Source organism: Vicia villosa, unplaced genomic scaffold, assembly GCF_029867415.1.
Source record: "Vicia villosa cultivar HV-30 ecotype Madison, WI unplaced genomic scaffold, Vvil1.0 ctg.000177F_1_1, whole genome shotgun sequence".
Taxonomy (NCBI): Eukaryota; Viridiplantae; Streptophyta; class Magnoliopsida; order Fabales; family Fabaceae; genus Vicia; species Vicia villosa.
This window is the reverse complement of record NW_026705051.1, coordinates 529018-554916: the sequence shown is the minus strand read 5'-3', so window position 1 is coordinate 554916 and position 25899 is coordinate 529018. Positions and strand designations below refer to the sequence as shown.

Below are 25899 nucleotides of genomic sequence, written 5' to 3'. Positions count from 1 at the left end.
AGTGGGATTATAATGAGGAGGAGGTTGGGAAGTGGAGATATTTGAGTGTGGGGGAAAGACAGTCTGAAGGGGTTGGATATCAAGAATGAGGGTATCAATGGGATGCTCAGAAGCAGGATTGGTTAAGGGTGAAGGAGGAGGAGTAGAAACTTTTGAATCAGGTGGAGAGGGAGGGATAAGAACATTTATATGGGGAGAGGAAGGAGGGGTAAGGACAAAGGTGGGTTGAGGTGGTTCTGATGGGGCTGTTTCTGGTTGTCTTTCTGGTTCAGGGGACATAGCAACTTCTATTGTTGTAGATTCTGAACATAAAACAGGAACAGAAGCAGGTTCGGAAAGATGTATACCTTTGGACACTTTCTGAAGAGCTTCAAATTCAGCCTCAAGCCTTTTCTGCTTCTTACTCTTCTTCTCTTCCACAACCTTCGCCTTTCCTAGAGCAATAGCTCTTTTTCTGGCTGATTCAAGATTTTCTTTCTCCTTATCCAAGGCTTCTTGAATCCCAGCTTCTTGATTTGTCATCTCTTGGTTTTCTGCTTCTTGTTGATTCACAACTTTTGGAATCTCTTCTTCTTCTTCTTCACTTTCTTCAATGACCAATCTTCTCCTCTTATTATTCTTTTTCTTTTCTTTTTCTTTTTCAGCAACAACATTTACTTCTTTATTTGACTTCTTCCTTTTTCTTTTCACAACTTCTTCTTCTGCTTCTTGTTCACTTGCAACAAGAACAGCTCCAGCTTCAACTACAACATCTTTTTCAGCAGTATTCTCATCAAGTACTGCAGCAGCTTCTTCTTGGACTTCCTTCTTCTGATTAACAGAAGAACTATCAGACTTACGCTTTGTCCTTCTCTCTTTCTTAACAGCAACTTCTTGAGCAGATTCTGAAACAGCTTCTGAAACTGCAGTCCTAGAAGTGGAGGCTTTCTTCCTACTGACTTTAGCAGGAACTTCGTTGGCTTCATCTTCTTTGAGAAAGTTAAGATATCGAGTCCTAACTCCTGGAAGCTCGCTTCTGAAGAATGATACAAAGTCAGCAAGAACAGGGCTTCTTTTGCTTCTTGCGCCCGTAAGAGGTTGAGGATTGCCTTGGACAGCTTGAATAAGATTCATCTTTCTCAAGGTGTAAGCATTCAAGCAACTTCCTGTGTTAGTAGCAAGATCCTTGATAGTTCCTTCTGTTTCCAATTCTTCAACAATCTTGGAGTGAATCAGAAGATTGGTAATTATTCTTCCAAAGGGAATAATATTACCTTTCTTCGTTCTAAAGGCATTTCTAGAGTCCCTTACAGCAGTCCACATATGATTGAAAATAATATAGATGATATCAATCTTCTTCTGAGTGGCAATGCAGTACAAAATGTATTACTGCTCTTTGTTGACTAAATCAGAAGAATGAGTTGCTTTTTTGTGATAAAAGCACCCGAGAAGAATCTTAGTCCAGACTTTGTAAAGATCCTTCATATCTTTGACACGCTTTATTTTCTTCGAATTTATGTACAGTTGAGACAGAACTTCCTCCTAATCTGCTCTTTGATTAGTTTCATAAGCTCCTTCAGGGTTTCTTAAATCAAACATCATTCTCAGGATGTTCTCAGTAACAACCACAAACTTTCCATGAACAAATGACAAAATAGATTTAGGGGCAACTACAGCATGCACCCAAAATTCCTTTACAAGTTCTGGGTAAACAGGTCCACAGAACTCAGAGAACAGAGAAGTCCATCCTTGAAACAGCACATCATCTTTCAAAAAGAACTCGTGTTCTTCAAGACTATCAAAGTCCCCCATTAGTTCACAGATTACTTCTAACTCATTTCTGGGAATGGAGCAAGAGATAACTGGAACAATCTGTTGAACTTCTTCTTGAAGATGTAGAGGAACGGAAGAACCAACATTGAGAGATGAAGAAGCAGCCATGAAAGCAGATTTGAGATTACTGGAAATTTTTCTGGGTTTGTGTTTAGGGTAATCGAAAAGAGAGAACAAGTTGAAAAAATGCATGCAAGGAGAGAGAGGGATAAAGAGAGCGAAAAAGAGAAACGTTATGATTTGAAAAGAATTTATATAGGCGGATTTGAAAAAGAATGCAATGAATTTATGAGAATGAACAGTTACAGAATCAAATGCATTAAATGATGAATGACGTTAGGTGAGAGAACGTGATATTTGAAATGATACGCACAATTACCTAGGGTGGAGTCCCATCAGTTACACGCATGCTTTTACCTAGATAGTGAACACGTGTTCACCATCAGAGAATGCTTGATGACAGCTGGTTCACATTGAATCAGCTTCTGATCAAAAGAAAACTTCTCGTATTCTTATTCTGATCATTGATTCTGATATCCATTCTTTAGAAAAGTTCTTGTTCTGATAGAATCATCTTTCTTTCCAAGAATGACATCTTCTGAATGAGCAGAGGTGAGTCTAGAAGATCTTCTGATAGTTTGTTCTTCAGAAATTCTGAGATTCTCTAAAGATACAGCAACTTGATCTTCTGATCCTTTGCTTCTGAGATCTTTAGCTTCAGAAGCTTTTCTTCTTGGTTCTTCAGCTTCTGATATATCAATATCTATATCTGCAAAATTCTCAAACTGCTTTGGTTTTTCAAGACCAAGCTTATCATCAAATCTGATATTGATTGATTCTTCTACAACCAATGTTTCAGTATTGTATACTCTGTAGCCTTTAGAGCGTTCAAAATATCCAAGAAGGAAACACTTTTGTGCCTTAGAATCAAACTTACCAAGATGATCTTTAGTGTTCAGAATAAAACAAACACATCCAAAAGGATGAAAATATGAAATGTCTGGCTTTCTGTTCTTCCACAATTCATAAGGAGTCTTATTTAGAATAGGTCTTATAGAGATTCTATTCTGAATATAACATGTAGTGTTTATTTCTTCTGCCCAGAAGTGCTTAGCCATATTGGTTTCATTGATCATGGTTCTGGCCATTTCTTGTAGAGTCCTATTCTTTCGTTCTACAACTCTAATTTGTTGAGGAGTTCTAGGACAAGAGAAATCATGGGCAATATCATTTTCTTTGAAGAACTCCTCAAAGAATCTGTTCTCAAATTCACCACCATGATCACTTCAAACCTTTATGATTTTCAAAGAACACTGAATGAGACTTATCCTTGTGTTTTAAGAACTTTACCCATGTCCAGCGGCTATAATCATCTACGATGACTAATCCATATTTCTTCCCTCTGAATGAGACTTATCCTTGTGTTTTAAGAACTTTACCCATGTCCAGCGGCTATAATCATCTATGATGACTAATCCATATTTCTTCCCTCTGACAGATGCGGTTTTGACTGGGCCAAACAGATCAATGTGCAGAAGTTCTAGCAGCCTAGAGGAAAAAACAACATTCTTAGACTTGAATGCAGGTTTGGAGAACTTGCCCTTCTGACATGCTTCACAAAGAGCATATGATTTGTATTTCAGCTAGGGAGTCCTCTGACCAGATTTAGTTTGTTAATCTGAGAAATCTTTCTCAAACTAGCATGTCCTAATCTTCTATGCCAGACCCATTGCTCTTCGGAAACAGACATAAGACAAGTTACCTTATGATTCTTAAGATCTTGAAGATCAGTCTTATAAATGTTATTCTTTCTCTTGCCTGTAAATAGGATTGAGCCATCCTTCTGACTTACAGCCTTGCAAAACTTTTGATTAAAGATTATGTCATAACCATTGTCACTTAATTGACTTATGGACAACAAGTTATGAGCTAATCCATCTACCAGAAGAACATTAGTTATAGAAGGAGAGTTACCAGACTTTATGGTTCCAGAGCCAATTATATTTCCCTTCTGATCTCCTCCGAACTTAACTTCTCCAGCAGATTTAAGCACCAGGTATTGGAACATAGACCTTTTTCCCGTCATGTGTCGAGAGTACCCAGAGTCCAGGTATCTTGACATGTTTTCCTTTTTCTTCTTTGCAGCCAAGGATATCTGCAACGGGAATAATATTTTCCTTAGATACCCACATTTTCTTGGGTCCTTTCTTGTTAGTTCTCCTCAAGTTCTGATTAAACTTGGGTTTAGCATTATAAACAATAGAAGGTACAGCATGATAATTAATATTCTGAGTTACATGATATTTTCTAGGTTGTGTCACATGCTTCTTAGTGTGTGTTATGTGAAAGCTTTTAGCATGTGAAGTGAGCCTAATATCATGGGAGTGGCCATACTTGAACTGATCATACAATGGTTTGTATGTGATCTTCATATCATCAACAGGTTCAAGTTTATATGGGGTTTCAACCTCATAGCCAATGCCAACTCTCATGTTTCCAGAAACAGCATATATCATAGAGGCAAGTTGACTTCTGCCAATACTTCTAGATAAGAACTTCCTAAAGCTCAGATCATATTCTTTCAGAATATGCTTCATGCTAGGAATGGACTTTTCTGATTCAGAAGGAGATCCAACATCTTTGGATAATTTTAAAACTTTTTCCTTTAGTTCAGAATTTTCCACTTCGAGCTTCTTAGTTTCAAATTCAAATAGCTTCTTCAAATTTTTGTATTTGATACTAAGATGAGCTTTGAGTTCCAGAAGTTATGTTAGACTGGAAACTAACTCTTCTCTAGTCAGTTCTGAAAATACCTCTTCAGAATTTGATTCTGATGTAGATTCTGATCCATCATCAACTATGGCCATCAGTGCAATGTTTGCCTGCTCACCTTCAGAGTCTGATTCAGATTCTGATGAATCTGAATCGTCCCAAGTTTCCATAAGACCTTTCTTCTTATGAAACTTCTTTTTGGGTTTCTCCTTCTGAAGCTTTGGACACTCACTCTTGTAGTGACCTGGCTCATTGCATTCATAGCACATGACCTTCTTCTTATCATATCTTCTGCTTCCAGAAGATTCTCCTTTCTCAGGCTTCTTTGAACTTTTGAAGTTCTTGAACTTCCTGTGCTTGCTCTTCCAGAGTTGGTTTACCCTTCTGGAGATCATGGACAGTTCATCTTCTTCTTCTGATTCTGATTCTTCAGAATCTTCTTCTTCAGCCTGAAAAGCGTTAGTGAATTTTTTATAATTAGATTTTAATGCAATAGACTTACCTTTCTTCTGAGGTTCATTTGCATCCAGCTTAATCTCATGACTCCTCAGGGCGCTGATCAGCTCTTCCAAAGAGACTTCATTCAGATTCTTTGCTATCTTGAATGCAGTCACCATTGGGCCCCATCTTCTAGGCAAGCTTCTGATTATCTTCTTGACATGATCAGCTTTGGTGTATCCCTTGTCAAGCACTATTAATCCAGCAGTTAGCGTTTGAAATCTTGAGAACATTTTCTCAATGTTTTCATCATCCTCCATCTTGAAGGCTTCATATTTGTGGATCAGGGCAAGAGCTTTGGTCTCCTTGACTTGGGCATTTCCCTCATGAGTCATTTTCAATGATTCATATATGTCATAGGTTGTTTCCCTGTTAGATATCTTCTCATACTCAGCATGAGGGATAGCATTCATCAAAATAGTCCTACACTTGTGATGATTCTTGAATTCTTTCTTTTGTTCATCACTCATTTCTTGTCTTGTTAGCTTGACTCCTCTAGCTTTCACTGGATGTACATAACCTTCTACTAGAAGATCCCATAAGTCACCATCTAGACCAAGAAAGTAACTTTCAAGTTTATCTTTCCAATATTCAAAGTTTTCACCATAAAATATTGGTGGTCTAGTATAACCATTGTTACCATTTCCATTGTGTTGCTCAGTGGAAGCAGATGTTGATGTAGGGGTTGGATCTTCACCAGCCATCTAAATTTTGTGTTTTTCTCTTCCTGAATCTTTTCTAACACGGTTAAGTGCTTGCACCTAGAACCAGACTCTGATACCAATTGAAGGGTAGAAAAACACTTAGAAAGGGGGGGGGGGGGGTTGAATAAATGTAGTTTAAAAAACGCTTAAGATAAAAACAACTTGCACACTTATTTTTATCCTGGTTCGTTGTTAACTAAACTACTCCAGTCCACCCTTGACAAGGTGATTTACCTCAACTGAGGATTTAATCCACTAATCACACAAGATTATAATGGTTTTCCACTTAGAAACACTCTAAGTCTTTTAGAGTATACTGATCACAACTTGATCACTCTAGGAAAACAATGCTTAGAAACACTCTGTCATACCCCAAAATTTGCCCATACATTTTTCCATTCCAATTCAAATCAAGATGCAAAGCTCCAAGACACACTCTCCTATACAAGGCTCTAAAACTAGGGTTTGGCTCATTTAAAGGAAAATCAGTGAATCAATGGCTCCAAGGCATCTCATATGGCTCAATAAATCTCATATCTTCTCCATGACAAGTATCAAAGTCTCAATTCAGAGGATTGGTCACTCAGTTGTTCAGAAAGTCAACAGTCGACTAAGTTAACCTAAAAGTCAACTGTTGTCAAAGCAAAGTCAAAACTCATGATTTTTTGGTCCAGATCTTCATATGGAAGTATCATTCACCATTTGATCAAGAATTGATCATGGTTCATCAAGGGAAGATAAAAAAATCAACAAATCAAAAAGTTTCTAAATTAGGGTTTTGCAAGGAAAAGTCAACTGAACTTTGACCAGCCATAACTTTCACATGGAACATCCAAAATTTCCCATCCAAAGCTCATTTTGAAGGAAATTTGATTCTCTACAAAATTGTGTCTCACATGCCAAGTCTAAAAATGCTTCATTTGCGAGATATGGACCAAAACATTATAGGTCCTTTTCAAAAGTCACCAAAAGGTCACTTTTTTCAAAAGGACACACAAGGAGCATGGAAAAGAATTTTGATATGAGACCAAAGACAATGGTTAGAGGACTCTCTAAGGTTTCTAAAAAGTCCTAGAACACTTCCATATCTCAAAAATTGAGAGAGATAGGCCTTGTCACAGTTGAGCTATTTTGGAGGGGAAAATGTGAAAGAATTTGAATATTTTTGCAAATGGGCCCAAGATATTTTCATTCAAACTTGATCCACAAGCCACCTAAAGTCTCAAACCCAATTCCCACGAAATTTTGGCTTTTATTTGATTTTATATGAATTTTTTATCATTTAAATGTGATAATTAACTTATATAAATCATGAAAATCAAAATATTCAATTAAAAGGCCAATTCCAATCAAATCTAATCATCATTTAATCCCATATTTCACAGAAATTCGTGCTCCTCATGAGTGATTGAAAATCTTTGGAAATTGGCAAATATAGAAAGATTCAAAACCATATTTTCAATCAATTTTCTCAAAACTCAATCTCATGATTTAGTTGAGATTTGATCCAAACTATAACCCTAATTCAGTATCCTATATATAGACAAACAATCCAGATGCCAAGGTGGGGGAAATTCGGAGCAAAAGAACCCTAACCAACTCTAAAAAAATTCAAGAAGAGTCAAAACCATTTTTGAAGAGAGGGCTTGATTCAAGGCACTTTGAGAATTCAAATGCATTCCTGGGACGTCATTGAAGGTTGCTCATTCATTCTCCAAGGTCGAATCGTTCAGAATCCGCTCCAATCATTCACGGTTTGCAGGTTTCGAAATTCGTTTCGTTTTCATTGAATCGTTGCATATAAACGCATTTTGATCGTATATTATCGTTTGTCGTGGAGTTCTGATTGATCCTGGGCATTTAATTGATTGTGTGAACGTTTGAATCAAAATATGCCATGGATGAAATCTAGGTTTTCGTTTTGGGGATTCTTTCTACAGGTATGATTAGGACAAATCGAGGCCATGGATGAGTTCGCAGGGACCATGTGATTCGATTCATGTTTTTATTTTTGATTTTGCGGATATATATGGATGTTTTGTGATGAACAGGTGTAAAAGATGCAGGTTTTTTATAGCTGATTTATAAAGGGCGTTGTGAAAGGTTTTAACAGTTTTCATTGAAGAAGATGATGTTGTATCCGTCTCCGATTGGTCCAATTCAAATCTCTGGGCCCGCGCGCGTTTTTTCAGACCCATGTCACTTGGTTTTAATATATTTCTTTCATCGCGCGTTAGTTTCATAATTGGTAAAAGTGGCTGAGTGGTAATAGTGTTGAATGATAAACAAGAGGGTGTGGGTTCGACTCCCCTCACCAACACATTTTTTTTCAAAAGAATTAACCTGCAGATCCCATATGTGTCGCCAACAAGAGCCTACCATACGCCCTTACCCTAGGACCATCAGATCTCATTCTCATCTGATCCAACGCCTCCAAGGACGCCGATCCACCATACACCTCACACGCCTTGCCACATACAATCAAGCTAAGTTTTTATTTTTATTTTTATTTATTTATTATTATATAATTGTCTTTTATTTAATTGATATATTAATTGTTTTTATTTGTTTTTTTTTCTTCTATCATATATGAAAAAATATTATATTTTATTTTCAAAATTTTTTTTCTTTTATAATTAATAACTTATTTATTTTATTTTAATTATATGTATATTTATTTTATTTTTATTTAATTTATATTTAACCACTTATATATTCAAAAATTCATATTTATTCTATTTTAACTCTGAAAAATTCCTAAAAAACACATGTGGGCCCGATTTTATTTTTTCTTCTCGATTTAATTAATTAAGTTGCGAAACCAATAATTAATTAAATCGGTTGCGTTTTTTTTATTCAATTCGTACCTTAATCAGGGTTTACGAAGATCATGCCCTACACTGAATATTTTTTCTATGCCTTTTCAGGGTTACCATTCAAGTACATCCCGACTACGCGCCTGATCAAGACCCAAAGCTAAGTACCCTATTTATTTTCAAAGTCTATTTTGTTTCCTTTTAAAATCAGGATTTGTCTTGCCTTCATTCTCCTTTGCCTTTGTCATTTTTCAGGGTTACCCCGAGGCTTCTTCCGACCGCCAACCATATCAGATCAAATCAGAGCTAAGTACCTTTGTTTATATATCTTATTATTTTAATTTCTTTTTACATTCTTATTTTAGGGTTAATTTCGTTTGCCTCCTAACCGATAATGCACTCACCCCTTCTTTGTTTATTCTTTCTTTTCCAATCTTCAGGGTTTGTCAATTGCCAAAGCTACGAGTATCGGTAACCCTAAACCCTAACTCTATTATATTTTTGCTTTTAATTATATCCCGCTGGTTTCAATTCCTCTCTCCTCCACTGGTTATAATTTCTCTTCCCCCATTATTATTGTTAATTATTGTGGTTAGTAATCCTAGGGAGTGCAAGTCTGTAATTAATTAGAATCACCTAATTACAAGATAATTTTCTGAATATAATCACGTGATTGCTGCACCCACGCACACTTTTGGGGTAACCTCTCTGTTGCCTTGTTGCCTGTTACCTTGTTGCCTTGTGTTTTTTTGCAGAATAGCCATGTCCCTCGAATACGAGGATACCTCAGCCATGCTGCCTCGATACAAATAAAAGTCATAAGTCCCTAATGATGCTGCCTTCGATACACTGATATGACTTCGACCCTCGAAAGTTGCCTACGAAAAAGGCTGAGGTATCTTCTGGCTGCCTACGAAAAAGGCTATTCTGATCCTTCCCTTTAGACTACCTACCTTCTCTATGGCATGGGACAGTTTTAGGGCGAACGATGACTCGACGACCCTTCAACCTCCAAATGAAAGGCTTCCTGCCCTCTTATGGCAAGGATGGACCCTTTCACCCTGAAAGGCTAAAAAGAACATTTTTCATCTAACCAAGTAATTTGCCCTTAATTGCATGCTCTGGTTTAAAAACATCTTTCTACTATTTTCTAAACACTTTCAAGGCTACGCTCATTTACGAGCTAAAGTCCTTGTTTCTTCTTCTTCTACATTTCTAAAACTTTTCGGTTTCGAAAACGAGCAAAGCAATTAAGAGCCCATGGAAAACCATGGATGCAAAGGGTGCTTTTTAAACCTTCCCTTTGCATAAATTACCCCCCAAACTCAAAATCTTTTTAAAAGGTATTTTCCCGTTCTTTTAGCCTTTCTGAATATTTGGATAAAATAAAAGTCGGTGGCGACTCATGCTTAACCGCGACATTTTCGATTATAAAAATCAGTTCACCGTATTACACACTCTAAGACTTTCTAGAGAATCCGATCACAACTTGATCCCCTCTAGTCCTTTACAAATTAATGTAAACAAATTCTTAAGAGTTATACAATGCTTCTTATAAAGCTATAATCAAAGCTGTGATATTTCTCTTAAAGCTTAAGCTTAATCTCACTAAGATATTACAGCAGTAATGAAGCAAGGTTGGTGATGAAGTTTGAGAGCTTTTGAATTGAACAACGTTTCTGTATGTTTGTGCAAAGTGTTGTATTGAGCTTCTCATCAGAACTTCTATTTATAGGCGTTTGAGAAGATGACCGTTGGGAGCATTTAATGCTTTGCGTAATCCGTACAACATTGCATTTAATGTTTCACTCTTTTGTCAACTACCTCGAGCCTTGCTTTTGCCGTGTCTACTGACGTTTCCGTTAATAGCTTCTAACGTTCCTTTTGTCAGTCAGCGTAGCCTGCCATCTTGTACTTGCTTCTGATTTGACGTTTGTAGATACAACGTTTGAATACTCAGAGTACAACAGCTTGGTGCAGAGCATCTTCTTGTCTTCTGACCTTGAAGAGCTTCTTAGCGTGATACCATAAGAACTTCAGTGCTTCTGCTTCTGAACTCAAGTACTTCTGATGCTTCAATAGACCATGTTATGATTCTGCTTGACCATCTTCTGATGTCTTGCTAGAGCATGTTCTGATCTTGCATGCTGAACCTTCTGAGTCAGTGCTTCGTGCGCTGATTTTGTGCATACTCTATATATATTTCCTGAAATGGAAGTTGCATAGGATTAGAGTACCACATTGTCTTAAGCAAAATTCATATACATTATTATCATCAAAACTAAGAATATTGATCAGAACAATTCTTGTTCTAACAATTTCTAGAATGATCCCTGCTCCGCTGCCATTTGAGCTGGATGCTCCGTCCACGTATATGATCCATCTTCAGACGTTGCAGTTCGTTGTTTCGGGGAAGGCCATTTCATCCACGAAATCTGCCAAGACTTATGCCTTAAGGGCTTTCCTTCCTTCGTACTTGATGTCGAACTCTACAAGCTCTAATGACCAGCGGAGCATCCGTCCGGCCATATCGGGTTGTGCAAGAAATTGTTTCACAAGTTGCTCGGTTCGGACGATTATGGTATGAGTTAGGAAATAGTGACTGAGTCTCCGTGCTGCGGTTATTAATGTGAGTCCGACCTTTTCGATTTGTTGGTATCTGACCCCGGGGACTTGGAGTGCCTTACTTGTGAAGTAAATGGGTTTCTCGTATCAAGGCCGCGCTGACAGCTTCGGTGGGTACGGCGAGGTAAAGGTATAGGGTTTCTCCGACCTCATGCCTTGATAAGACTGGTGGGCTGGAGAGGGATCGCTTGAGATGGGAGAGGGCGCTTTCACACTGTTTCGTCCATTCGAAGGCAGTTTCCTTACGCAAGAGTTTAAATAAGGGGAGGGCATGCTGGGCGGATTTGGCCACAAACCTAGACAGCGAGGTGAGCATGCCATTTAAAGTCTGGATTGATTTTTTTGAGTTCGGGGTGGGCAAGTCCGAAAAATCCCTGCATTTTTCTGGGTTGGCTTCAATCCCTCTTTCCGTTAGATAGAAACCGAGGAATTTTCCTTCCTGAACGCCGAACGTACAGTTCTCTGGGTTGAACCTCATCTTGCACTTTCGAGCCTGCTTGAAATCCCTTTTGAGATGGGCGGCATGATTGGTTTCTTCTTGGGATTTGACGATCATATCGTCCATATAGACCTCGATCATGTCGCATATTTCCGCTAGGAATACTTTATTCATCATGCGCTGGTATGTTGGGCCAGCGTTCTTCAGACCGAAGGGCATTACGTTGTAATAGTAGTTGCCCAATTCGGCCATGAAGGCCGTGTATTTCTTGTCAGTTTTAGCCATGGGTATTTGAATGTACCCGGAGTAGGCGTCCATAAATGAAAGTAATTTAAAACCGGCGGTATTATCGACTAGTTTATCTATGTTAGGAAGAGTATAAGTATCTTTTGGGGAAGCCCTATTGAGATCGGTGTAGTCAGTGAACATGCGCCATTTTCCATTTGATTATTTAACAAGTACGACATTGGAGAGCCAAGTAGTGTACTTGGCCTCAAATATAAATTTGGCCTCTAGGAGGTCTTTTATAGCTAGTTCGGCAGCAGCCGTTTTTTCTAGTGACTGTTTTCTTCTTCTCTGAGTGAGGGCCTTGCAGACGGGGTCGATGGTCAGGTGATGGCAAGCCACCTCTAGGTCGAGACCGGTCATTTCTACAGCGCTCCAAGCGAATAGGTCGGCGTTTTCACGGAGGCAAGCTTTGAGTTGTCTTTTGGCCAGGTCCGGCAGGTCTGCTCCGATCTTGACTCCCCTGGTCGGATCTTCTCCGAGGACACGAGTTCGAAGTCTCCGTCAGGAATTGGTCGGAGGATCCCTTCCGATGCGCCTGAGTTGATGCTCTGCTCGGGTTCTCCCAGAAAACGACTGTCGAGGTCGACAATGTCGATGCGGGGCATAGATTTATTGGTCTCTGAGATTGCGCCGGTCGCTGTTTTCTCTTGGGCCGGTGTCTTTATCGTGCTCAGGCCTTTGGCAGAGGCTGCGAAGCACCTCCTTGATGCTTCGATGTCGCCGTTGAGTGTTGCTACTTGTCCTTTGGTCGTATAGTATTTAAGCTTTAGGTGAACGGTTGAGGGAACGGAGATTAACTCAGCTAGCATCGGGCGTCCGAGAAAGCATTGGTATATCGAGGGGCAGTCGATGACCAAGAATTGGACTTTGACGGCCCTCGAGGTTTCTGCCGATCCGATTGTGACTATGAGCTCGACAAACCCCCATGGCTTAGTCACCGTGCCGTTGAAACCTTGAAGGTCTGATCCAACATAGGGGGTGAGGTGGTTGTCGTTCAGGTGCATCGTTCTGAACAGTTGGGAGTACATGATGTCTATTGAACTTCCCTGACCGACCAATATCCGCCGCACGTCAAAACTGGCCATCCTAGCCCGGATGAGGAGGGGAATGCTGGCGTTGGGTGCTCCACCGGGCAATTCCTCTTTGTAAAAGGAGATGGCGGATGGGCTGCCCTTGGCATGGTCGAGCGTGGCGGCCTTGCTTGCGCTGGCTGAGATCAGCTCGTCAAATTTGCGCTTTATGGATCCCACGGTGAATTTGCTGAATCCTCCACCCAATATGACCATGGCGGAGGGGAACATCTCCCATGCGCTGTGAGGGGAGGTGGTGGTCGGCGATTTAGCCCAGCCAGGGAGGTAAATGTCTTCCGGCCTGGTGATGCTCATGGCTACTTGCATGGCGGGCGTATCTTCCGCCGGCTTTTCCTCGGTGACGGGTTTAGCTTCTCTGGAGGCTTCCTGCTTCTTAGCATATTGCTTCAGATGTCCCTCCCTGATTAATATCTCTATGGCATCCTTTAGGTGGATGCAATCCTCGGTGTTGTGCCCGTGGCCTTTGTGGAATCGGTAGATTTTCGATTTATCCACGTTCGGTCGCGCAGGCATGGTTTTAGGGAAGCGGACCTTGCCCGTCTGGAATTCAGCGTTCGCGCACTCGTTTAAGATGCATTCCCTTGAGGCGTTGAGCGGGGTGTATTCTTGGAATTTCCCGGCTGGGGCTTTGTAGTCTTTGGGGTCCCGGCCCTTGTCGTCTTTCTTCTTGTCTGTTCCCCGACGGGAATCGTCCTGGCGACTATTCTTGCTGGTTTCTTCTTGTCTGAAATTGCGTACCGCGTGAGCGGCCTCTTTTTCCTCATATTGTATGTATGCCTGAGCTTTGAGGAAGAACTCATTCAGAGTGGCCGGTGTTTCGATTCCGACGGCTTTAGCGAAGTCCGAGCATGGTCGGAGGCCACGCTCGAGCAAGAAATTCTTCATATGGGCAGTAGTGGACACTTGTACGGCTTCCTTGTTAAATATTTCTATGCACGCCCGTAGAGACTCATCTTTTCCTTGGATGATGGCTTCCAAGGAAGCTTCTGACTTGGGGTGTCTCCGGGATGTCGTGAAGTGCCTGGAAAAAAGTTTCCCGAGCACTTTCCATGAAGTGATAGACTCGTCGGGCAAACTTTTATACCAAGTCATGTCTCCTTTGCGCAGGGTGGTAGGGAATAAACGACATTTGATAGCACTGGGCACTCCTCTGTAATCGAGAAGGGCGTCGATGTTTTCTATGTGTTCGTCCGAGTCGGTGGTCCCGTTGTATGTGCCCAGCGGAGGGGGTTTATCGAAACCGGTTGGCAGGGGAGCCTCTAAGATTGCATGGGATAGAGGACCATGGTGCTCCTCTTCGTCGTCGCTGGTGGACAGAGAAAAGATCGATTTTGGCTACGCCTGCGTCGCCTTCGGTTGTCGTCGTGCCTTGCCGGGGGTGATCTAGACTTCCCTTTTGGCCGAGGGGGCTGTGAACGATGTCGGGAATGCTGGTCGCTCGACCCTTTCTTGGAAGGTGCACCCGCCTTCTCCCTGGGGGAGGGCGAATGAGGGCGTTTCTTGGTGACTACCTCGCGTCGAGAACACGTTTTGTGATCAGGGGTAGTTTTTGAACGGCGTTTCTGTTCGAGGGCCCCGATCCGGTCACTTTGCTGCTGTATGAGTGCATTGGTCTGGGCAAGAGCAGCTAGAACAGCGTTTATGGTCTGATCTTGAGGAGTCTGTCCTTTGGAGAGGAAAGGGTTGCCCAGAATTTCTTCGTGGTTGTCCTTCCTGCTTGTATCTTCGAAATGATGAAATGGATCATTTTGGAGATCTTTTGGAGAAGGGGACGCTGTAATACCGTCTCGAGGGACGATGTTTTTGGAAGGGGGAACTGTTGGATAAATAAATCCAGCGTCACCCTTAGGGATTCGAATGGGCTTAACATCCCAACCCATGGCGCCTAGAGAGAGCTTACAAACCTCGCTTTAGGTGCAGCCCCTGAGGGCTCATACTATAAGGAAATAAAGTTGCGCCCTCACTAACAGCAATTGCTTTTAGCGCAGTGGTAAGCGCTTGATCCGACAAGTGGTATCAGAGCATGGTCACGGGTTCGAATCCCCCCGGCTGACACTGGGGGGGAGATTGTTGGATAAATAAATCCAGCGTCACCCTTAGGGATTCGAATGGGCTTAACATCCCAACCCATGGCGCCTAGAGAGAGCTTACAAACCTCGCTTTAGGTGCAGCCCCTGAGGGCTCATACTATAAGGAAATAAAGTTGCGCCCTCACTAACAGCAATTGCTTTTAGCGCAGTGGTAAGCGCTTGATCCGACAGGAACGACGGAGATGTCGTTTTTTTGAGTATTGCAGTGTCTAATGAAGAGGGATCTTCGTTATTGCCGGTCATGAGTAATGATTTGATTAATGCTTTGGTTCATGGGCTCTTGCAGGAGGCAAGAATGGATCAAGAAGGTGCAAGAAAAAGGAACAGGGGAGCTAGAGTTCCCACATACGGTACCACTGATCTTACCGAGCAGATGAGATGGCCAACAACAATGAAGGCTTGAAATCCGAAACGGTTGAGAGGGGAAAAAAGGGTTGTACCTGCAAGACACTCCGATGCCAAAGTAAGTATGTGTTCCACAAGGTACAATAAAGTGAGAGAATTTTGGGGTAAGAAAAGATTACCTTGCCCTCTGTGGGGAGAGGGCTATTTATAAGATATTTGCACGCCAATTAGACTCCTCCTTCTGGGGCAGATATTTAGGGGACGCGTGAACTGATTGTTTACCGGGCACGAGGGTCCCTCGTGGTCGGCTGTCTCGTTAATATGCCCGGAGCAATCGGGGGAATCTTGACACGCGCGGTCTAAATTGTCTTGAACCGAAGGCTGGGTTGGCCCAATTATACTGATTAATAGGGATATAATATGTATAATTAATAGCTTATAATATAAAAATTATTTTAATTATTTTTTACATGTACATAGATCACTAATATAAGATCATCCAATTAAAAAAATCAATAAATAATAAACATTAGATATTCTAAAAATAAAAAAAAAAAACAAAAATATCCCCTTTTAATTAGACACTATTTTACATTAGTAAACTTAACCTAAAAGTAAGGGAACAAATCAAATATAGAATAATAAAAACTATGTCTTTATTTCCTTTAATTAATAAAGATATAAGAATATTAGAATTTAATTTTAATTAGTATTTAATTAAATTTATATAATCAAATTAATTCAATCTACTAATTAATTTGATCGAATCAATCGATCGCGTAGATTAGTAATAAATTAATTGTTCTTAATAATCAATAATTACACTAAATCTTTAAAATACCATTTGTTAATTATGTTGATTAAATCTATTGATCAAAGTGATTAACGAACACTACGAAATTATTTAAAATATTCCTCATAAGTCTTCACTTAAATTCAAATCATGTTTAATTGGCTAATTGTTTTAATCGAATCAATCGGTTACGATAATTAGTAATAAGGTTTTATTTTATTAATTTGTTAATTATGTTGATCAAATTGATCGATGAACGTGATTAACGAAACATTAAAACAATATTAAATAATGTTGTATGCCGCATAATAAAATCTTTAATCTTTTCACAAACTACGAATTACACAAAACTGCGACCGATTGCAAAACTGTGTACTGCAATTGATTTAAAACACACCTCTAAGATACAAATTACAAAAGGCATACAACCCCTAAAAAACACCAACCAAATTACGAACTACGTTGACTCTGATCCTCCAATAAGGAGGTACGTAGGCATCTGGGCAACTAGAACGAGTCCCATTTCCCTGAAATTAAGTAGGTTTGAGATTTTATTCTCTACCTTACTGCGCACCTTTTAACCACAAACTTTTTATCATAAACCTTGCATAAGAGACACTGTAAATCTTAAGGAAGGGTTAATGGTGCCTAACACCTTTCCTTGATCCTAATTTCTCAACTTACCTAGAAACTCTTATTTAGGTTTTTATCCCATGTTTACCCTTATCTTAGGATAAGATAAAAACATAGGTGGCGACTATATAGTTTAAGTTATAAAAAATTAAAATTTAAAGCCGATCGTAATAGGTTGCCCAAATAAGTTTTAGCTCAAAAGCTTCCTTAGCCATCACTAGGATGGTTATTTGGGTTCAAACCATAAAAGGGGAACCCGCTGGGGGAGAAGAATTTTATTTCTCTCATAAGACATACGCTCAATAGGTTTCTTCCTTTGATGACATGCGTACCGAACCTATACCAAGTTTGAGAAAGATGTCATAAAATGATATCATTTCCTCTAGAATGGAAATTGGATGTATACATCCTTACGACAATGACCTCATGGTCATCACACTGCAATGTGACGATTGGGATTTAAAACGAGTACTATTGACCTGTGTTTAGTTTGCCAACCAAGCTTGGAAAAATCATTCAAAAATTTCAATAGTACACTTGAGTGGACCTAAAATTGATGACTATTTTTTTTTATAAAAAAATTGGCAAAAAAAGTTATTAATATAAATAAAATAAATAACCATTTTATAACTATTTTTATTACCAATAATGGCAACATGTTCACACTATCCCTACTCTAATGATATGAGATACATCCACACCTATCCCTACATTATTATCCTCTACAATCATCAAAAATTGTAGACTCCAAAGCAAATCGATATATGGTTCATTATGACACCATATATGCACTTGACGCCTAATCATCAACCAAGACACTCTAAGATATTGCCACATTAGTCTTCACCCACCCTTTATTTGATGAAAATTTTTTTCAACCATTGCAATTCTCATAACTAGAAATGTCTCGCAAGCCCCAAAGACTCTAGGACACACTCAAAATGTAAGGCACCAAATTTTTTGTCACAATCATCTTCAATTTGTTTCTGGCTCTATTAGAGACGCTATAAGATGGTTACTCCATATCCGCTTTAAGGGACACTTCTGTCGATGCCTTGTCGCATCCAAAGACATCTAGAGCATCATTGTCATCTCCAAATCTAACTTTCATATATACTTATTTTTTCACTCCTTCTCACGTTTTTGCTGCAGTGAATGATATATTGATTAATCATCATTTTACTATGTTTTATCCCTATGTTTAAATTGAATTTTTTAGCCTTTAGTGTTTTTGAATAAAAAATTTAGTAAGTTTTGCAAGTTTATCAACAAATAATGTTTAAAAGAATTCAAGTATGTTTTCTTAATAATATGATATTTTGAAAAATGTTTAACCTATTTCATAGGTCGTAGGAAGTCTAAAAAATGGCCAGAAAAGGAGTACGACAATTTTTTTGAAAGATTTGTAAATTCTACTTTTAGCGTATTTTACAACATGATGTATGTGCAGTATTTTGACCATATCTAGAGTGTCATTACCCTTGTTAACAAACGATTGAGGAAAATGAAAGCTAACATCAAGGAATAGAACTCATATGCATAAGTCCAATGATAAATCGTCTTTTTTCCTCTATCCAAACGCATTTCAGAATGTGTATACTGGATTCCAAATGCCCCGGACTCGTTTAGGGATTACTAAGGCATTTCTCCTTTGTCCAAATGAATTTGACTATGGGTGTACGTGGTGCGGTTTGGGTTGGGTTTGGCCAAACCCAATACCCAATCCACATACAAAATTCCAGTTTTTGTGAGGTAAAATAATCACCTGTTACACCAATAGGGTGATTTAGAAAACACACTAATTTTTGGGCTGGATTGGGTTGGGTTGGATAACGGGTTGCCCAAATAATTTTTAGCTCAAAAGCTTACTTTGTCATCACTAGAGTGTTCATTTGGGTTCACACCATAAAAGGGGAATCCACTGGGGGCAAAGAATTTTGTTTCTCTCATAAGAGATACACTCGATAGGTTTTAGCTAATTGATCCATCAAATCATTACTCCTAGGAAGTGGATACTTATTATTAATCGTTACTTTATTCAACTATATGTAGTCTACAGAGTCTCATACTTCCATCTTTCATCTTAACTAACAAGACTGGTGCACCCCACGGAGAAACAATCGGTCGAACAAACTTCTTCTCGAGCATCTCTTCCAATTGCTTCTTCTATTCATTCAGTTCTGATACCGACATTCTATAAGGAGCCATAGAAATTGGACTTGTTCTTGTCACTAAGTCTATAGAAAATTCTACTTCATGCTCTGAAGGTAAATCACTTATATCATCTTGAAATACCTCTGGAAATTCACAGACAACAGGTAGATTCACACCCGCAACTTCACGATCAACTTCCAATGACGCAAACATCAAAGCTTCATCTCCCAAAAGTTCATTCACTTGCTTAGAAAACAACAACATTAATTCTCCATTATCCCCAAACTTCAGGAATCTCAATGTATTTCATAATAGTTGATATGAACGTTGTTAGAACAAGAACTGTTCTGATCAATTATCTTAGTTTTTATGATAACAATGTATATGAATTTTGCTTAAGATATGTGGTACTCTAATCCTATGCAATTTCCTTTTCAGGAAATATATAAAGAGTATGCACAAATCAGCGCTCAGAAGCTTTGACTCTGAAGGTTCAACATGCAACATCAGAACATGGTCTGGCAAGACATCAGAAGATGGTCAAGCAGAATCAGAACATGGTCTATGGAAGCATCAGAAAGACTGGAGTTCAGAAGCAGAAGCACTGAAGTCATGGTATCACGCTCAGAAGCACTTCAAGGTCAGAAGATCAGAAGATGCTTATGCACCAAGCTGTTTGTACTCTGATGATATTCAAACGTTGTATCTACAAAAGATCAATCAGAATCAAGTACAAGATGGCAGGCTACGCTGACTGACAAAAGGAACGTTAGAAGCTATTAACGGCAACGTTAGTAGTCGCAGCAAAAGCAAGGCTCGAGGTAGTTGACAAAAGAGTGAAACATTAAATGCAATGCTGTACGGAATACGCAAAGCATTAAATGCTCCCAACGGTCATCTTCTCATGCGCCTATAAAATGAAGTTCTGATGAGAAGCAAAGTAGAACTCTTGCGCAAATTTACAGAAACGCTATCAAATTCAAAAGCTCTCAAACTTCATCTTCAACCTCACTTATTGCTGTTGTAATACTATAGTGAGATTAAGCTTTAAACTGTAATAGAAATATCACAGTTGTGATTATCTCTTTTAAGAAGCATTGTAATACTCTTAGAATTTGTTTACATTAAGTTGTAAAGGACTAGAGTGATCAGTTAGATCAGAAGACTCTAGAAAAGTCTTAGAGGTTATCTAAGCAGATTGTTCATAGAGTGATCAGGTTGTGATCAGAAGACTCTAGAAGACTTAGCAGTGTCTAAGTGGAAAACCATTGTAATCTTATGTGATTAGTGGATTAAATCCTCAGTTGAGGTAAATCACCTGATAAGGGTGGACTGGAGTAGTTTAGTTAACAACGAACCAGGATAAAAATAATTGTGCAAGTTGTTTTTATCTGACAAGTTTTGAAACTACACTTATTCAAACCCCCCCTTTCTAAGTGTTTTTCTACCCTTCAATTGGTATCAGAGCGCCGGTTCTAAGGTGCAAGCACTTAACCATGTTTAGAAAAGATTCAGGAAGAGAAAAACGCTTAAGTCAAGATGGTTGATCCAACAAATCCATCTACATCTGGCTCCACTGAGCAAAACAATGGTAACAATGGTTATACTAGACCACCAGTATTTGATGGTGAAAACTTTGAATATTGGAAGGATAAACTTGAAAGTTACTTTCTTGGTCTAGATGCTGAATTATGGGATCTTCTGTTGGATGGTTACACACATCCAGTCAAAGCCAGTGGTGTAAGGCTCACAAGAAAAGAAATGTCTGATGAGCAAAAGAAAGAATTCAAAAATCATCACAGGTGTAGGACTGTGTTGCTGAACGCTATCTCTCATGCTGAGTATGAGAAGATATCCAATAGGGAAACGGCCCATGACATATATGAGTCTTTGAAAATGACTAATGAAGGTAATGCTCAAGTCAAGGAGACCAAAGCTCTTGCACTAATCCAGAAGTATGAAGCCTTCAAGATGGAGGATGATGAAGACATTGAGAAGATGTTTTCAAGATTTCAAACTCTAACTGCTGGATTAAGAGTTTTGGACAAAGGCTACACCAAGGTTGATCATGTAAAGAAGATCATCAGAAGCTTGCCCAGAAGATGGGGCCCAATGGTGACTCCATTCAAGATAGCAAAGAATCTGAATGAAGTCTCTTTGGAAGAGCTGATCAGTGCTCTAAGGAGTCATGAAATTGAGCTTGACGCAAATGAACCTCAGAAGAAAGGTAAGTCTGTTGCATTAAAATCTAATTTTAAAAAATGCACTAACGCTTTTCAGGCTGAAGAAGTAGATTCTGAAGAATCAGAATCAGAGGAAGAAGAAGATGAACTATCCATGATTTCCAGAAGAGTTAATCAACTTAGGAAAAGCAAGAAGAGGAAGTTCAAGAACTTCAGAAGTTCAAAGAAGCCTGAAAGAGGAGAATCTTCTGGAGGCAGAAGATTTGACAAGAAGAAGGTCATGTGCTATGAATGCAATGAGCCGGGACACTACAAGAATGAGTGCCCAAAACTTCAGAAGGAAAATCCCAAGAAGAAGTTTCATAAGAAGAAAGGTCTTATGGCAACATGGGATGAGTCAGAAGATGAATCAGACTCCCAAGAAAATGTGGGTACCTAAGGAAAAGATTATTTCTATTGCAGATATCCTTGGCTGCAAAGAAGACAAAGCACAACATGTCATGGTACCTGGACTCTGGATGCTCGCGACACATGACAGGAAGAAGGTCTATGTTCCAAGACCTGGTGCTTAAATCTGGTGGAGAAGTTAAGTTTGGAGGAGATCAGAAGGGCAAGATAATTGGCTCTGGAACTATAAATTCTGGTAACTCTCCTTCCATAACTAATGTACTTCTTGTAGATGGATTAACATAACTTATTGTCCATAAGTCAATTAAGTGACAATGGTTATGATATAATCTTCAATCAAAAGTCTTGCAAGCCTGTAAGTCAGAAGGATGGCTCAATCCTATTTACAGGCAAGAGGAAGAACAACATTTATAAGACAGATCTTCAAGATCTTAAGAATCAGAAGGTAACTTGTCTTATGTCTGTTTCTGAAGAGCAGTGGGTCTGGCATAGAAGATTAGGACATGCTAGTTTGAGAAAGATTTCTCAGATTAACAAACTAAATCTTGTTAGAGGACTCCCTAATCTGAAATATCAATCAGATGCTCTTTGTGAAGCATGTCAGAAGGGCAAGTTCTCCAAACCTGCATTCAAGTCTAAGAATGTTGTTTCTACCTCAAGGCCGTTAGAACTTCTGCACATTGATCTGTTTGGCCCAGTCAAAACAACATCTGCCAGAGGGAAGAAATATGGATTAGTCATCGTAGATGATTATAGCCGCTGGACATGGGTAAAGTTCTTGAAACACAAGAATGAGTCTCATTCAGTGTTCTTTGAATTCTGCACTCAGATTCAATCTGAGAAGGAGTGCAAAGTCATAAAGGTCAGAAGTGATCATGGTGGCGAATTTGAGAACAGATTCTTTGAGGAGTTCTTCAAAGAAAATGGTATTGCCCATGATTTCTCTTGCCCTAGAACTCCACAGCAAAATGGAGTTGTAGAGCGAAAGAATAGGACTCTACAAGAAATGGCCAGAACCATGATCAATGAAACCAATATGGCTAAGCATTTCTGGGCAGAAGCAATAAACACTGCATGTTATATTCAGAATAGAATCTCTATTAGACCTATTCTAAATAAGACTCCTTATGAATTGTGGAAGAACAGAAAGCCCAACATTTCATATTTCCATCCTTTTGGATGTGTATGCTTTATTCTGAACACTAAAGATCATCTTGGTAAGTTTGATTCTAAAGCACAAAAGTGTTTCCTTCTTGGATATTCTGAACGCTCAAAAGGCTACAGAGCATACAATAATGAAACATTGGTTGTAGAAGAATCAATCAATATCAGGTTTGATGATAAGCTTGGTCTTGAAAAGCCAAAGCAGTTTGAGAATTTTACAGATTTTGATATTGACATATCAGAAGCAGTAGAACCAAGAAGCAAAGCATCAGAAGCAGAACTTCACAGAAGTAAAGAATCTGAAGATCAAGTTGCAGCTTCTTTGGAGAATCTAAGCATTTCTGAAGAACCAACTGTCAGAAGAACTTCCAGACTCACTTTTCCTCATTTAGAAGATGTCATTCTTGGAAAGAAGGATGATCCCATCAGAACAAGAGCATTCCTTAAGAACAACGCAAAATGTCAATTAGGTCTTGTATCTTTGATCGAGCCAACTTCTGTTGATCAAGCTCTAGAAGATCCAGACTGGATAATTGCTATGCAAGAAGAACTTAATCAGTTTACAAGGAATGATGTATGGGATCTTGTTCCTAGACCAAAAGGATTCAATATCATTGGTACAAAATGGGTCTTCAGAAACAAGCTGAGTGAAAAAGGAGAAGTGGTAAGAAACAAAGCCAGACTGGTGGCTCAGGGATATAGTCAGCAAGAAGGAATTGACTATAGAGAAACCTTTGCACCAGTGGCCAGGTTAGAATCTATTCGTCTGTTAATTTCTTTTGCCACTCAACATAACATCACTCTTTATCAGATGGATGTCAAGAGTGCCTTCTTAAATGGTTATATAGATGAAGAAGTCTATGTCCACCAACCTCCTGGTTTTGAAGACTCCATGTCTCCAAATCATGTTTTTAAATTAAAGAAATCATTATACAGATTGAAACAAGCTCCTAGAGCTTGGTATGAACGTTTAAGTTCTTTCCTTCTGGAAAATGGTTTCACTAGAGGAAAAGTGGACACTACTCTCTTTTGTAAAACCTTTAAAAGGGATATTTTAATATGTCAAATATATGTAGATGATATTATCTTTGGAACATCTAATGCTACACTTGGAAAGGAGTTTGCTGAGTCTATGCAGGCTGAGTTTGAGATGAGCATGATGGGAGAACTCAAGTATTTCCTTGGGATACAAATCAATCAAACATCAGAAGGAACATATGTTCATCAAACCAAGTATGTGAAAGAACTTCTGAAGAAGTTTAATCTTTCTGACTGCAAAGAAGCCAAAACTCCTATGCATCCAACGTGCATCCTAGGTAAGGATGAGGTAAGTAAGAAGGTTGATCAGAAGTTGTACAGAGGTATGATTGGATCTCTTTTATATTTAACTGCTTCTAGACCTGACATACTATTTAGTGTTTGTTTGTGTGCTAGATTCCAATCAAATCCTAGAGAATCTCACTTAACTGCTGTTAAGAGAATTCTGAGGTATCTGAAAGGTACTACTAATGTTGGTTTAGTCTACAGAAGATCTAAAGAATACAACTTAGTAGGATTCTGTGATGCTGACTATGCTGGAGATAGAATTGAAAGAAAGAGTACTTCTGGAAGTTGTCAATTTCTTGGAAGTCATCTGATCTCCTGGTACAGCAAGAAGCAAGCAACCATTGCTCTCTCAACAACAGAAGCAGAATATGTTGCTGCTGCTGGTTGTAGCACACAAATGCTCTGGATGAAGAGTCAGCTAGAAGATTATCAAATATATGAGAGTAACATTCCTATCTTCTGTGATAATACTTCTGCTATATGTTTATCTAAAAACCCTATATTACATTCAAAAGCTAAACATATTGAGATTAAACATCGTTTCATAAGGGACTATGTTCAGAAGGGTGTTCTATCTTTAAACTTTGTGGATACAGACCATCAATGGGCTGATATCTTTACAAAACCCCTGGCTGAAGATAGATTTAAATTCATTCTGAAAAATATCAGTATGGATTTATGCTCAGAATGAGAAGATGAGAAGATCTTATGTATGGTTAAATTCTGAAATGTGATTGGATTAGTCTTTTATAAGAAGTTCTGATTTTAATCAATTAGAAGTAGTGATTCTGTTATTACTAACATTTCATTGTCTAAGTTGATTCAGAATCTCTTTAAAAGTAAAACAACTGTAACTGGCTTTCCAGATGGTAAACACGTGTTCACTATTTTTGGACAAGCATGCGTGCAGTTGAGGTGATGCCGCCCTAGGTAACTGTGCTAATCACTTCATTTGTCATAAGTCTCTCTCCTCACGTCACGTAACATTAAATGCATTTCATCATTTCCCTTTATTTTATTATTTCATTTTATTTCCTTTTCGTTTTATATTTCTTCAAACGTTTCATTTCCCTCTTTTATTTCTCTCTCTCTCTCTCTCTCTCTCTTTGCATTCTTTGTCATCTTTGTTTGCTCTCTCTCTCTCTCTCTCTCTCTCATTCTCTGCATTTCGCAAAAAACCCTAGTTTATTCATCTTCAACCTAGCATTCACCATGAATTCTTCTTCAAGTTCCTCTCAACAAGCATTCAACAGACAAGAGGATACTCCACTGAAAACTTGCTTCATTCCTCCATCAGAAATGGATGTTCTGTGTGAGTCTCCGGTGGACGTTGATGACTTGGGTGCTTATGGTTTCAAACCAGATGCGAAGACGAAAGCTCAAGGTTGGTTGAACTACATGAATAAAACGGTTGGAAGGGTTGATTGGTTCCAGGTTGAGAAACAGATCTCGGGGGTGGCCGACATTGATTTCAAGAAGGATCTCACAAGAGACTCAAGAGTCCAAGAAGTCTTAAGTCAGATCTCTTCTTTGATGTTGTTATCAACATTTATCCAAAGGAAGAAGACTTTCTTGAGATATTGGATGAAGTTAAGCATCATGTTCTTGACTTCTATGTTAAGGGAAAGCCCCGCTTGAGACATTAGCTCTCTTCCTGTGAACTGTTTTCAGTTCCTCCTTGTATTCATGTATTCTCTTCCCGTAGAGCTTCTCGTCTGAACAGGCATGCAGAGTCTCAAGCTTTCATGGCTAGGCAAA

At 39.0% G+C, this 25899-nt stretch overlaps 1 protein-coding gene across 1 annotated transcript; it reads right to left on the bottom strand.

Moving 5' to 3' along the window:
- Window positions 1-12316: 12316 nt before the first annotated feature.
- On the bottom strand, window positions 12317-14137 carry LOC131624993 (uncharacterized). Its single transcript, XM_058895906.1, has one exon. It carries the CDS (start codon window positions 14135-14137, stop codon window positions 12317-12319), a length of 1821 nt encoding a protein of 606 aa, XP_058751889.1.
- Window positions 14138-25899: the final 11762 nt, after the last annotated feature.

Coding starts and splice junctions, on each gene's coding strand:
- LOC131624993 (XM_058895906.1), bottom strand. CDS start 14,137: ATGACTTGGTATAAAAGTTTGCCCGACGAGTCTATCACTTCATGGAAA.